This window comes from Aquarana catesbeiana, linkage group LG02 (assembly GCF_042186555.1).
Source record: "Aquarana catesbeiana isolate 2022-GZ linkage group LG02, ASM4218655v1, whole genome shotgun sequence".
NCBI classification, from domain to species: domain Eukaryota; kingdom Metazoa; phylum Chordata; class Amphibia; order Anura; family Ranidae; genus Aquarana; species Aquarana catesbeiana.
The window spans coordinates 41224496-41239155 of record NC_133325.1 but is presented as its reverse complement, the minus strand read 5'-3'; the positions used below and the strand labels follow the sequence as shown (position 1 = coordinate 41239155).

General features: G+C 45.3%; 1 protein-coding gene across 1 annotated transcript in view; it reads left to right on the top strand.

Annotated features, from left to right (window-relative positions):
• TENM4 (teneurin transmembrane protein 4) overlaps positions 1–14660 on the top strand; it is a gene marked incomplete in the record, with an annotated part of 1986086 nt that overhangs the window by 1889985 nt on the left and 81441 nt on the right. The window contains 2 exon segments of the mRNA XM_073612821.1: positions 222–341; positions 12437–12698. Of these exon segments, the coding sequence (XP_073468922.1) occupies positions 222–341; positions 12437–12698 (382 nt within the window).

The window sequence follows — 14660 nt, the reverse complement described above, 5'->3', positions numbered from 1 at the left end:
TCTTGGCAGGCTGCCCGTTTTCTTTTTCTTCCTTTCTTTTGACGGCTGTCGGCTTTAGCAGAGCAGAGAGAATTCTCTGCATAGAAAGAATGGGGAAATACTTTGACAAGATCGCAACGTGGAAAAAATTGCCATAACGATTCTTAACGATTAATAGTGCAACTCTACTTTGACTACTTTTTCCTACATTTTCATTTTAATATTTATCATCTTTTTTGCAGACACGCATGTGTCATTCGTGGTCAAGTGATGACATCAGACGGAACTCCGCTTGTGGGCGTGAACATCAGTTTTGTCAACGCTCCTGTGCTGGGATATACAATCAGCAGACAAGATGGCAGGTAATGCTTTACTCACCCTATATTATGAGTTGCTCAACCCTTGCCTTGTATCCTAGCTCTTTGATGTTTATTTTCAATATTAGAATATATAATCAATTAAAGCACATGTCAAACACAAGGCTCATGGGCCGAACCAGACCTTCACATCTCCCCTGCAGCTGCGGCAACCCCCCCCCCCCCTTATGTCCGCTTCCACCTTGTCTCAGCAGTCGGCAGAAGAGAGGAGGACAGAAATCCTCCGACAGGTCCTTTGCTTCTCTGTGCAGCCGCATCATCCCCTTGTCTCCCCTGCATCTCCCCTAGACCCTTCACTTTGTTTCCAAGCTCCGCCCCCAGCTTCTTCCCAGCAGCATCACAGGGCAAGGGGACTCTTGACCTCTGACAGTGGGTGGGCTTTTGACATCTGATGTAAGGGGGGGCTCTGGACATCTGATGTAAGGAGGGGCGGGGGGCTCTGGACATCTGATGTAAGCAGGGGTGGGGGGCTCTGGACATCTGATGTAAGCAGGGGGGGTTTTGAACATCTGATGTAAGGGGGGCGGGGGGGGCTCTGGACATCTAATGTAAGGGGGGTCGGGGGGCTCTGAACATCTAATGTAAGCGGGGGGGCTCTGGACATCTCATGTAAGCGGGGGGGCTCTGAACATCTGATGTAAGTGGGAGGCTCTGGATATCTGATGTAAGGGGGGCTCTGGACATCTGATGTAAGGGGGTTCTGGACATCTGATGTAAGGGGTGCTCTGGACATCTGATGTAAGGAGGGCTCTGGACATCTGATGTAAGGGGGGCTCTGGACATCTGATGTAAGGGGGGCTCTGGACATCTCATGTAAGGGGGGCTCTGGACATCTCATGTAAGGGGGGCTCTGGACATCTCATGTAAGGGGGTTCTGGACATCTGATGTAAGCAGGGGGGCTCTGGACATCTGATGTAAGCAGGGGGGCTCTGGACATCTGAACATAAGTATAATACAATTCAATGCCAGTTGAAAAGAAGGGTTGTACGCTGCTGGTATTCTCCAGAAGAAATGTTATTGGAGAACATCATGGCAGAACCATGTTCTGTCTGAGCAGTCTCCAATAAAGTTTCTTGTGGGTGGTACCAGCTAGACATGTATGGTTTGTTTCGTTCTGAATCAAAATTCAATTATGTAAACAAACATTGTTTACAAATGTAAACACAATTCTAAACATTTTCAAATTCGATACAAATTTCTGAAAAGAATAAAATAGAATAGAAAATAAAGGAATGGAATAGAAAAGAATAGAATAGAATAAAAAATAAAATAATAGAAATAATAGAATTAAAAATAAAATAATAGAATTGAAAATAAAGTAATAGAATAGAAAAGATTAGCCACTAGAATAGAAAATAAAAGAGAATAAAATAGAATAGAAAATAAGGGAATAGAATGTAGAAGAATAGAATAAAATAGAATATATCTATGTTCTGAAATTCGAATTCCAATTAGAATAAATTCGAACTGGTGTAGACTAGAATAATATAGAATATAACCATCTTCTGAAATTAGAATTTTGAATAGAATGAATTCAAAATCGAATAGAATAAATTTGAATTCAAATAGAAAAAAAACAATAGAATATAACTACTTCCCAAAATTCAAATAGAATAAATTTGAATAGATTAGAATATAAAATAATAGAACAGAAAAGAATTGAAAAAAACAATAGAATAAAATAAAATATAACCATCTTTCGAATTTCAAATAGATTAGAATATAAAAGAATACAAAAGAATAGAATAGAAAAAAACAATAGAATCTAATGCAAAGAAAATAACCATCTTCCGAAATTCGAATTTTGAATAGAATAAATGTTCTATAGGATAGAATAGAATAGAAAAGAAAAGACTAGAAAAAGCAATAGAACAGAAAGAATATAACCATCTTCCGAAACTCGAATTTCGAGTAAAATTAATTTGAATGGAATTCATTCGAATTTTAATGAAATTCGATTAGTATTCTATTCTGATTTTCCAAATTCGATTGGATTGAGTTCAAATCAACGAACTTGGAAAATCCAAATCAAATTCGAATAAACAAAATGTATTCCAAAAACTAATTAAATAAATTTAATTCATTTAACTAAACAAATGTATGTAAATAATGAATCAAAACCAAACTAATTCTTTTGTTCTGCGCATGTCTAATACCAGCAGTGTGCGACCCTCCTATTCAGACTTTCATCATCTGCTACAGGTGTGTGAGTGGGCTCCAAGCCGGACCTGCCCTTCACAGTCCTAAGTTATTACCAAAACCAATAATTATCAAATGCAGAGCCAGGTATTTAATATGATAAAGTGTAGATGCATTTACAGATACAACCGGACATTTGAGGGCAACTATAATAATAACATAATGGAGCCACACACAGAAATAAAAACCTAGCAGAAAAGAAAGAAAACGCAAATTTACTGGAGTTAGTTTGTAAGCATTATGGGGGCTTACGTTTGAAGGACAGTTTAGAGCAACCTTTGCAACTTAGAAAAACCCTTGAAATAGCTTTCAGGTCTCAGAGAACCTCTACTAAAGTACATTTTTCAGGGGTCAAAGAAAGGATTCAGCTTATATTTATGGCCAGTGGGAAGGATTCCCCTTACATTGGTAGTCTGTGAAAAGATTTCCCCTTGCATTGGTGGTCAGTGGGAAGATTTCGCCTTACATTGGTGGTCAGTGGGATTAATTCCCCTTATATTTATGGTTAATAGGAAGAATTCCTCTTACATTGATGGTCAGTGGGATTAATTCCCCTTATATTTATGGTCAATAGGAAGAATTCCCTTACATTGGTGGTCAGTGGGAAGAATGCCCCTTATATTGGTGGTCAATGGGAAGAATTCCCCATACATTGGTAGTCCATGAAAAGAATTCCCCTTGCATTGGTGGTCAGTGGGAAGATTTCCCCTTACATTGGTGGTCAGTGGGAAGATTTCCCCTTACATTGATGGTCAGTGGGAAGATTTCCCCTTACATTGGTGGTCAGTGGGAAGAATACCCATTACATTGGTGGTCAGTGGGAAGAATGTCCTCCTTACAGATCATTAAAGATCATTGGTATCCTGTCACTCACTCTGCTTAATGGCATTAAACATTGGCGGCCCGTAATGCAGGGCGCAGGCGCCTCCCCCCCCCCCCCCCAATCCATGCGTCTGACCCCTAATCTACATGCAGGGTGCCGCACACATGGATTCCAATGGAGTTTTTTTTTTTTCAGAAGCACGTGATTAGAGCCAGAGGCTCTAATAGGCTTCAAAAAAAGGGGTGGGCTCGGGGCTTGAACCCGAAAATATACAGACACTATCAGAATGGATGGTTTAGAATTATGTAAAGCCAACAGGGTCAGACTGCCAACTCAACAATACCCTTTTGTTATGCACCAGTTTAATTCTTCCTTTTTTTTCTGCGGGGTTGAATCTGCATGCTTGCTATTTTGGCAACACAATTCTTATTTGAGATGCTTAATGTATGTATGATAAATGAGTCTTGTCTATTAAAAAAAGCTGGAAGCCAAAAACCGTATGTAAGTCAACGGCACCCAGAATCCTCATTTCCCCTCCGGTTTTTCACGGAAACAATGGCCCCAATTGTCTGGTTGCTGCGAGTAGCACTTATTTACCTGTCAGACAGTTTGCTATACACAAGGCCCCCCGAGGTAACGAGAAATGATGGGGATGAACTAGAGGGAAGTCTCGGGGGGAGAGGGAAAACCTCGGTGCTTTTGTGACCTCCGGCACAGGCCGCCGTTCCTGGAGCAGTAATGTAATGCAGCATCGCTGAGCCGCCGATCATTACTGGCAGTTAGCAGGGAACAAGCGAATCGCTGAGACAGCCTTCCTGAATTTTAACAGCAACACAACATAATTCAGCAGCACCCAGACGGTGGAGGGAATTGAGAGGGGAGGGGGGGGGGTCCGCCTGCAGTGGGCAACCTGTCTGGAGGGAGAATCATACTACAGCTTTCCCCTCTCCCCATCCTTCCAATAACACGGGCCTGGTGCAGAGTCCCCAGCGTGTGCTTCTAATACCCCGACGGAGAATTTCATATCGACAGGAAGCCCCTCTGGGATATGATATGTTCATGGCTGTGGCCTTCACGTGGAGGATGAGCTGCTGTTAAATATTTCTAGAACAAGCAATCGCTTACTGTGTAGCCTGAGAGGTCGGTGATACAGGTAATCCTAATAAAATAATTAAGCCTCCTCTACACACGGTACGATTGTTGGCAGGAGATTGTCTATTGACAGACTGTTGTTCTAAAATCTGACCGTTAGTACACTCCTTGTGACAATTCAGTGGCGTAACTAGAACCTTCAGGGCCCCGGTGCAAAAAAACATGAAGGGCCCCCCTGACCCCCCCTTGCCCACTTCGATCCTGGGGCCCGTCCCACTGATCCCATGGCCCTTTACTCCCGTGACATGTTGCCAACCCCAGATTACTTTTTTTGATGGAGCACATTTTTTACTCCACTCCTACATCAGTTCCCTCAGAGTGCCCCATCACATCAGTGCCCCCCTACATCAGTGTCTCTAGAGTGCCCCCTTACATCCTCCAGAGTGCCCCCTTACATGCTCCAGAGTGCCCCCTTACATGCTCCAGAGTGCCCCCTTACATCCTCCAGAGTGCGCCCCTTACATCCTCCAGAGTGCCCCCTTACATCCTCCAGAGTGCCCCCTTACATCCTCCAGAGTGCGCCCCTTACATCCTCCAGAGTGCGCCCCTTACATCCTCCAGAGTGCGCCCCTTACATCCTCCAGAGTGCGCCCCTTACATCCTCCAGAGTGCGCCCCTTACATCCTCCAGAGTGCGCCCCTTACATCCTCCAGAGTGCGCCCCTTACATCCTCCAGTGTGCGCCCTTACATCCTCCAGTGTGCGCCCTTACTTCCTCCAGTGTGCGCCCTTACTTCCTCCAGTGTGCGCCCTTACTTCCTCCAGTGTGCGCCCTTACTTCCTCCAGTGTGCGCCCTTACTTCCTCCAGAGTGCGCCCTTACATCCTCCAGAGTGCGCCCTTACATCCTCCAGAGTGCGCCCTTACATCCTCCAGAGTGCGCCCCTACGTCCTCCAGAGTGCGCCCCTACGTCCTCCAGAGTGCGCCCCTACGTCCTCCAGAGTGCGCCCCTACGTCCTCCAGAGTGCGCCCCTACGTCCTCCAGAGTGCGCCCCTACGTCCTCCAGAGTGCGCCCCTACGTCCTCCAGAGTGCGCCCTTACGTCCTCCAGAGTGCGCCCCTTACATCCTCCAGAGTGCGCCCCTTACATCCTCCAGAGTGCGCCCCTTACATCCTCCAGAGTGCGCCCCTTACATCCTCCAGCGTGCGCCCCTTACATCCTCCAGAGTGCGCCCCTTACATCCTCCAGCGTGCGCCCCTTACATCCTCCAGCGTGCGCCCCTTACATCCTCCAGAGTGCGCCCCTACATCCTCCAGAGTGCGCCCCTACATCCTCCAGAGTGCGCCCCTACATCCTCCAGAGTGCGCCCCTACATCCTCCAGAGTGCGCCCCTACATCCTCCAGAGTGCGCCCCTACATCCTCCAGAGTGCGCCCTTACATCCTCCAGAGTGCGCCCTTACATCCTCCAGAGTGCGCCCTTACATCCTCCAGAGTGCGCCCTTACGTCCTCCAGAGTGCGCCCTTACGTCCTCCAGAGTGCGCCCTTACGTCCTCCAGAGTGCGCCCTTACGTCCTCCAGAGTGCGCCCTTACGTCCTGCAGAGTGCGCCCCTACGTCCTGCAGAGTGCGCCCCTACGTCCTGCAGAGTGCGCCCCTTACATCCTCCAGAGTGCGCCCCTTACATCCTCCAGAGTGCGCCCCTTACATCCTCCAGAGTGCGCCCCTTACATCCTCCAGAGTGCGCCCCTTACATCCTCCAGAGTGCGCCCCTTACATCCTCCAGAGTGCGCCCCTTACATCCTCCAGAGTGCGCCCCTTACATCCTCCAGAGTGCGCCCCTTACATCCTCCAGAGTGCGCCTCTTACATCCTCCAGAGTGCGCCTCTTACATCCTCCAGAGTGCGCCTCTTACATCCTCCAGAGTGCGCCCCTTACATCCTCCAGAGTGCGCCCCTTACATCCTCCAGAGTGCGCCCCTTACATCCTCCAGAGTGCGCCCCTTACATCCTCCAGAGTGCGCCCTTACATCCTCCAGAGTGCGCCCTTACATCCTCCAGAGTGCGCCCTTACATCCTCCAGAGTGCGCCCCTTACATCCTCCAGAGTGCGCCCTTACATCCTCCAGAGTGCGCCCTTACATCCTCCAGAGTGCGCCCTTACATCCTCCAGAGTGCGCCCCTTACATCCTCCAGAGTGCGCCCTTACATCCTCCAGAGTGCGCCCTTACATCCTCCAGAGTGCGCCCTTACATCCTCCAGAGTGCGCCCTTACATCCTCCAGAGTGCGCCCTTACATCCTCCAGAGTGCGCCCTTACATCCTCCAGAGTGCGCCCTTACATCCTCCAGAGTGCGCCCTTACATCCTCCAGAGTGTGCGCCCTTACATCCTCCAGAGTGTGCGCCCTTACATCCTCCAGAGTGTGCGCCCTTACATCCTCCAGAGTGTGCGCCCTTACATCCTCCAGAGTGCGCCCTTACATCCTCCAGAGTGCGCCCTTACATCCTCCAGAGTGCGCCCTTACATCCTCCAGAGTGCGCCCTTACATCCTCCAGAGTGCGCCCTTAGTATTACTGTACTAAGTGGGGAACTCTGGAGGAGGATGTAAAAGGGAACTTTGGAGGTACTATGGGGGCACTCTGGCAGGGGCTGTAAAGGGGCACTCTGGAGGCACTAAGGGGGCGCTCTGGAGAATGCGCCACCAGACCCTTCCCCTGCCGCCTGAGTAGTAGCAGCAGTTCCGAGCCATAGCACTCTTCTCCTGTCACGGACATACGGACAGAAGAAAAGTACACAAAAAAACACCCTCGCCACCTCCACCGTATACGTGGGCAGGGAAAAGGGGGTGGAGCCAGGAGGGGCGGCAAAATGAGGTTTCGCCTAGGGTGTCAACAATCCTTGCAACAGGTTTTATATTTGTATGATGGAGATGTTGATGGGTTGCCTTCATCAACTTGATCTTGCAATTGAAAGCCATTTGGATTGCTCGGGAATTGCTCCTCTCTATGGGGGCCATTTATATACTTGATAAGCATTGGGGTTGATTTACTAAAGGCAAAATATACTGTGCACTTTGCACGGGGCACTTGCACAGAGTTTAGTAAATGAAGGGAAGCTCTGCTGACTTCCATCATCCAATCCTGTGCAAGCAAAAATGCTTTTTTTATTATTACATGATTTGGTATTCTTTGCAAAGTGAAGCTTCACCTCATTTACTAAGATCTGGAACAAATTCCCCTGCAGAGTGCAACTGCAATATCAAAGTGCACAATCTATGTGTCTTTAGTAAATCAACCCCTTTGCTTTTATGTATAGCTTGTAAATAGACATACACTCACTGACCACTATATTAGGTACACCTTGCTAGTTGGAACCACCGTTTTCCTTCAGAACTGCCTTAATTCTTCGTGGCATAGATTCAACAAGGTGATGGAAAAATTCCTCAGAGATTTTGGTCCATAGTGACATGATAGCATTACGCAGCTGCTGCAGATTTGTCAGCTTCGCATCCATGATGCCGATCTCCTGTTCCACCACATCCCAAAGGTGCTCTATTGGATTGAGATCTGGTGAGTGTGGAGACCATTGGAGTACAGGGACCTCATTGTCCAGTGGTGAGATGATTGGAGCTTTGTGACATGGTGCATTATCCTTCTGGAAGGAGCCATCAGAAGATGGGGACACTGTAGTCATAAAGGGATGGACATGGTCAGCAACAATACTCAGGTAGGCCGTGGCGCTTAAATGATGCTCAATTGGTACTAAGGGGCCCAAAGTGTGTCAAAGTATTCCCCACACCACAGACTTCCTGGTTCTGGTTACGTCACTTCTGGTGCCGTCTGCTTTCGGTGACGTGGATCCGCCCGCCTCCTTTCCACAGCCGGCGAGAATGTCCCAACATGGATCCCACGGTCCTCTTGGCTAACATGGTTCCCCAGCATATCCTGCATGCCTGTGGTATTGGCTTGGTCATCAACTGGTATCCACTGTTCATCTCATTTTTTTTTTTTAACCGTGTGTGGAATAAACCAAGACTGTTTTAATGGATACACTGTCCTCTGACATTACTGCCAGTCAGCCGTTGAGGTCTAATATCACATTGTGTATATATGACACCCACATGTCATTTCAGGAGCGCCCTTTCGGTGTTATGTTCTCATGTGTTTCTCGCCACTATCCCAGTGGTCACTTTGAGGCAGCCCTTCTAAATGACTGATGATATCTGAATCAATCATGGCGGTGGACTTTTCACCAAGGTGACGTTAGAGTTTAGCACCTTACAAGGTTGTTAGGTTTTTATTGCCCCCACTGGGGAGATTTGCCTATTTTTGTTTTGTTGTGGTCGGGTCCTCCCAACTGTAGAGGAACATCAAATACCGGGTCATCCTCCAAGACTTGTGGTTCATCAACGTCTTCCTTTTGCCCAACCTTGGTAGGTCTTGCTGATCAAGAGACAGAAGCGCTCAGAAAGTTAGCATACCAAACAGACTTCTCAGCACTGAACTGGAAAGGAGCAAAATTAATGGAAATGCATACTGGAAGAGTCATGTAAAACTGTCACAGAAAGAGATTTATGTGACAAAGAAGAGGGATAAGGAAACATCTGGGAGCAATCAACATAAATAAGTTATCACACCATGAATGCATTTGTTTGAGGTCTCTTCGGGATCTGTACACAATGATGGAAAGGGGACGATTATGTCTGATCATTACTGAGCGGTGCTTATTTTATTAATGCGACGGGACTCTGTTTTTCTTTCTTTTTATTATTCAGGTAATTACAGATACAAGGTTATGAAATTGGGATAGAAGACAATTGTATGTAATTGGTCAAAAAGTGTAATTAGCCAGCCATTTACAACATCACGGAAATTACATCGAATTTTGCAGATTGCACAAACTCCAAACATTAAGAGGACCTTCTCCAGAAGACATTTTAGAGTATTGTGCTCTTTCAACCTTGTGGTTAGAGTTTGAAAAGGACCTTTATCTTGTGACTGTCCCCCTGTGCACAAAACCAGCTCCATAAAGACATGGTTTGACCAGTTTGTTGTGGTGTAACTCAAGTTACCTGCACAAAGCCCTGACCTCAACCCTAGGTATGGTGTAACTCATGTTACCTGCACAAAGCCCTGACCTCAACCCTAGGTATGGTGTAACTCATGTTACCTGCACAAAGCCCTGACCTCAACCCTAGGTATGGTTTAACTCATGTTACCTGCACAAAGCCCTGACCTCAACCCTAGGTATGGTTTAACTCATGTTACCTGCACAAAGCCCTGACCTCAACCCTACTGAACACCTTTAAGATGATTAGGAATGCTGATTGGGAGCCAAGTCTTTTCATCCAACATCATTACCTGCCCTCATAAATGCTCTTTAAAACATAGCTGAATGGGTCCAAATTATTATTTATTTATTTCAGGTACTTATATAGCGCCGTCAATTTACGCAGCGCTTTACATACACATTGTACATTCACATCAGTCCCTACCCTCAAGGAGCTTACAATCTAAGGTCCCTAACTCACATTCATACATACTAGGGACAATTTAGACAGAAGCCAATTAACCTACCAGCATGTCTTTGGAGTGTGGGAGGAAACCGGAGTACCTGGAGGAAACCCACGCAGGCACAGGGAAAACATGCAAACTCCAAGCAGGTAGTGTCGTGGTTGGGATTTGAACCAGTGACCCTTCTTACTGCTAGGCGAGAGTGCTACCCACTACACCACTGTGCTGCCCTCTATTATAGACAAAGCCTTCACTGAAGAATGAAATCGTCATAGCCCTAAAGCAGGGGTCTTCAAACTATGGCCCTCCAGGTGTTCAGGAACTACAATTCCCATCATGCCTAGTCATGTCTGTAAACGTCAGAGTTTTACAATGCCTCATGGGACTTGTAATTCCACAACAGCTAGAGTAGTTTGGATACCCCTGCCCTAAAGGAATGGGGGGAGGGCGCAACATGTTAATCCTAATGGTTTTGGAATAAGATTAGGATCATAAAGATGTGATGGTCCGTGTCCACAGAGTTTTGTTGTGTATGTGAAATACCATTAAAAATGTAATCTACACGCCATATAACCCTGTGGTGACCTACTATTAATCATTAGAAAATCTATCCAAATCACAATTATTAAATAAATAAATAAAAAACTGTCCTTCCAAAATAATGACTTCTGCCTTTCAGGATCTTTTGTGTTTTATGTCACTAAAGTGTATGCCCAGCCAAAACGTAGAATCTATGTCAGGTTCTTACTGTTATGTAACAAGAATTGAAATTGCAGCGCCGAAACGAGTCCGATTTTGTTTTGGATTGTATCCCTGTTTTTGTCATGGACTAAAGTCACATCTGGACCTTTTAGCAGTGGTGTGGTGCTTCAGTTTCAATCCTCCTTACATTACACTACAAGTCAAGGAGACAGTAGAGATCCTCTGGGGTGAAGAAGCCGCCTGCTCAGAAACCAGATCATTTACACCAACAATAATACCTTAAGAAAACAATACCAGTAAAATAATCCTACTGGGCTATCTTTCTACTTTCCTCAACAGGTTTTTACTGTTAACCAGGGTTCCAGTTCAATAAGAGAAGATTTCCCCTCACTTCCTGTCCCAATGACAATGGTTTTGCCAGACAGGAAGTGAGGGGAAATCTCTAAAATGGGCACAGAAATTAAAAAAAATACTTTTTTTGGGGGGGGGGGGGGGATTGAGAAAGGCTAGAACCAATCTCAACTTTTCATCTATTGTCTGTGTCCCTTATTAAACTTTCCCCTCACTTCCTGTCTGGTGAAACCACTGTCACGGTGACTTATCATTTAAATATGTATACACATTGTTAAAATTAACTTGATCTATTTTATGTGCAAATCAAAAAAAAAAGGAAGTTCCATTTTAAGATGCTGAAGTCAAAAAGAATATTTAAAGAAGCTTAGAGAATTATGGGCTACATGGGTACCTCATCCAATAAGATACTTCAAAATTTGGAAAACAGCTGACGGATTTTAGCGGGACCATAAGAGGACAATGAAAATCCAATAGATTAAATATTGTCTTTATTACAAAAGTTAAAATTGTTTAGCATACTTTTTCTAAAAGAAAACCATTAGCTCAATACATATATAACATGTCAGTTATTACTTTTATGTGACGCTATTACTGCTATGTCAAGAGGTCGACGCGTTTCACGATTATAGCTTCCTCAGGACCTCTATATCTTGACCACAGATAGAGATGACCTATCCAAAGAGAAAGGCATAGCTGTTAATCGTACTGTATCAAAACATCAGCACAATGCACATATCAACTTGCTTTTGGGGTTCCCAGAAAAAAAACAAAAAAGAAGAAACATATTAATCATATGTATATGTATATTTAAAGAATTAAAATGTTTGCTGACTTAATTTTTCTTGAGATCCTAATAGCTTATCTAGCTACACTATTGTTTAAAGTGGTTTGTAAAGCCTTACATATACCTAGTAAAGTGACTGAGTACCTCAGTTGATAGACAGAGATGAAACAAATCTTCTTACATAAGTTGTACCTGTTTATCTGCAGTCTTCTCTTCATCTGTTCAAAGTCCAGAACTTTTAAGGCTTGTCTGAGTTTTCAGAGAACAGGGGGCAGAAAGCTGAAGTTACACACTACGGAGCTAAAGGAGAGCTGATTGGAGGGAAGGGACTCGCCACCCTTCAGATAGTACATAGGAGCAGAGCTGAGGCTGTCAATCACAAGTTGGGTACTAGAGCTTCCTCCTCTTTTTTTTTTTTTTTTTTTATTTGGTATCAGGTAAACTTGTCAGTAGTGACTTAGGCTGATAGCAGAGAAATGAAGCTACAGGAAGAAATGACAGTTAGTGCTCTGAATAGAGACAAGTACACACAATAGAGGGATATGCTTTGTTCATATTTCATGTCTGCGGTTTACAACCAATTTAATGTCTGTTTCTCTCTTTCTGTGTAAACAGCTTTGATCTGGTCACCCACGGGGGCATCTCCGCGACCCTGCGCTTTGAGCGAGCGCCGTTCATCACGCAGGAACACACCCTCTGGTTACCCTGGGACCGTTTCTTTGTCATGGAGACCATCACCATGCGTCATGAGGAGAATGAAATATCCAGTTGTGACCTGAGCAGTTTCGCCCGCCCCAATCCTGTGCTTTCTCCGGCCCCACTTACTGCGTTTGCCAGCTCGTGTTCTGAGAAAGGGCCGATTGTACCAGAAATACAGGTAGGTACACAAACTCTACAAAAATACAAAACATGTCAATCAAACTAAAGTGTGACGAAGTTGTGAAACCTAATTAGCCCCAAAGATGTCCATGCACAAAATGTAGCGGGAGAGTCCCATGCTGGGTAGAAGGCTGGATTCTTGAGGAAGGAGAGGAGGGGGTTGTGGGGGGGATTGGAGGTGGTAAGTAAATTGGAGCCTATCCCAAAGGGCGAGAAAGTGCCTGGTGATGGGGTTGCGAAGATTTGAGCGGTCAGCCATGCGCAGTCATAATAGGTTGGAGACTGATACGGGGTCACAGTCAACGGAATCGATCACCACCCATAAACCCCTTGTAGGCATTGGATGGTTTAAAGTGGTTCTAAAGGCTCAAGGTTTGTTACCTTAATGCATTTTAAGCATTAAGGTTAAAAAACCTTCTGGGTGCAGCTCCCCTCCCAGCCCCCCCTTATACTTGCCTGAACCTGATCCAGTGAATTGCATGAGAGCAGCGCCTCTCCCGGGTCTCTCTCTCTTCTCATTGGCTCACACAGCAGTGGGGCTATTGGCTCCTGCTGCTGTCAATCACAGTGAGCCAAAAAGGAGTGAGCAGGGCTGGACTGAGCCGTGCTTGTGTGTGAAAGGACACACAGAGTGCGGCTTGGAAAAGAGCCTGATCGAGTACCCCCATAGCAAGAGGCTATGGGGGGATGAGCCAGGACCGCCGACGGGGCACCCAAAAAGAGGAGGATCGGGGCTGCTCTGTGCAAAACTATTACACAGGATAGGTAAGTATAAAAGGTTTGTTATTTTAAAAAAAATACATTCTTTCTTTTAGAATCACTTTTAACATACTCTTCTGTAGATCTTTACATGCTTCTCTTATGTACATATTGGTGTAAGCCTTTTATTTTAGATTGGCTGCTAAGTGGGAGGGTCTACCTCTACCATAACCACATGGTGTTTTATTTAGAAATGCTGCATCTCCCTATTCATTTATGAAATAAACCAATCTAAGCAAATATGAAAAGCCTATTACAGGGGATGCCTTTATTGTGACTTATAGCTCTGTGCAAGCTTTTGGGCAAATCAGTGAGCCAATCTCATGAAATGTCCTTTTCAAATTCCTGATCTGCCCATGGAATATTGTGCTGGTATAATGATAATATATACCTCCCATCAACAAGGGGTGCTGTCTTTGGGCTGTACAGATGGTGCCACCACTATTTGGATCTCAGGGACTTCTGCACTCTTATAGGGCGTACACACGGTCGGATATTGATCGGACATTCCAACAACAAAATCCTAGGATTTTTTCAGACGGATGTTGGCTCAAACTTGTTTTGTATACACACGGTCACACAAAGTTGTCGGAAAATCCGATTGTTCTGAACGCGGTGACGTAAAACACGTACGTCGGGACTATAAATGAGGCAGTGGCCAATAGCTTTCATCTCTTTATTTATTCTGAGCATGCGTGGCACTTTGTCCGTCGGATTTGTGTACACACGATCGGAATTTCCGACAACGGATTTTGTTGTCGGAAAATTTTATCTCCTGCTCTCCAACTTTGTGTGTCGGAAAATCCGATGGAAAATGTCCGTTGGAGCCCACACACGGTCGGAATTTCCGACAACACACTCCAATCGGACATTTTCCATCGGAAAATCCGACCGTGTGTACGGGGCATTAGACCTCCGTGCTTCTGAACAAAACATGTGAGCAACAAAGCCCAAATCCTCAGTGATGTGTTTAGTTTCTAGAGCAGCAAACTAATAGCATTTAAAATGTGCAACTGGATATGCTGGCTTGGGGCAATATGCATGTTTTCACCATCGAATGGGTGTTGAAATTTTGCATAGCAAACCTCGAGCACTTTTTAATGGCAGTTGACTACTTTGACAAACAAAAGTGATTACCATATTGTTGACCTTTCCTTCTAAAAAATTGTTGCGTCATGAATACCTTGCTTATCCAGGGGCC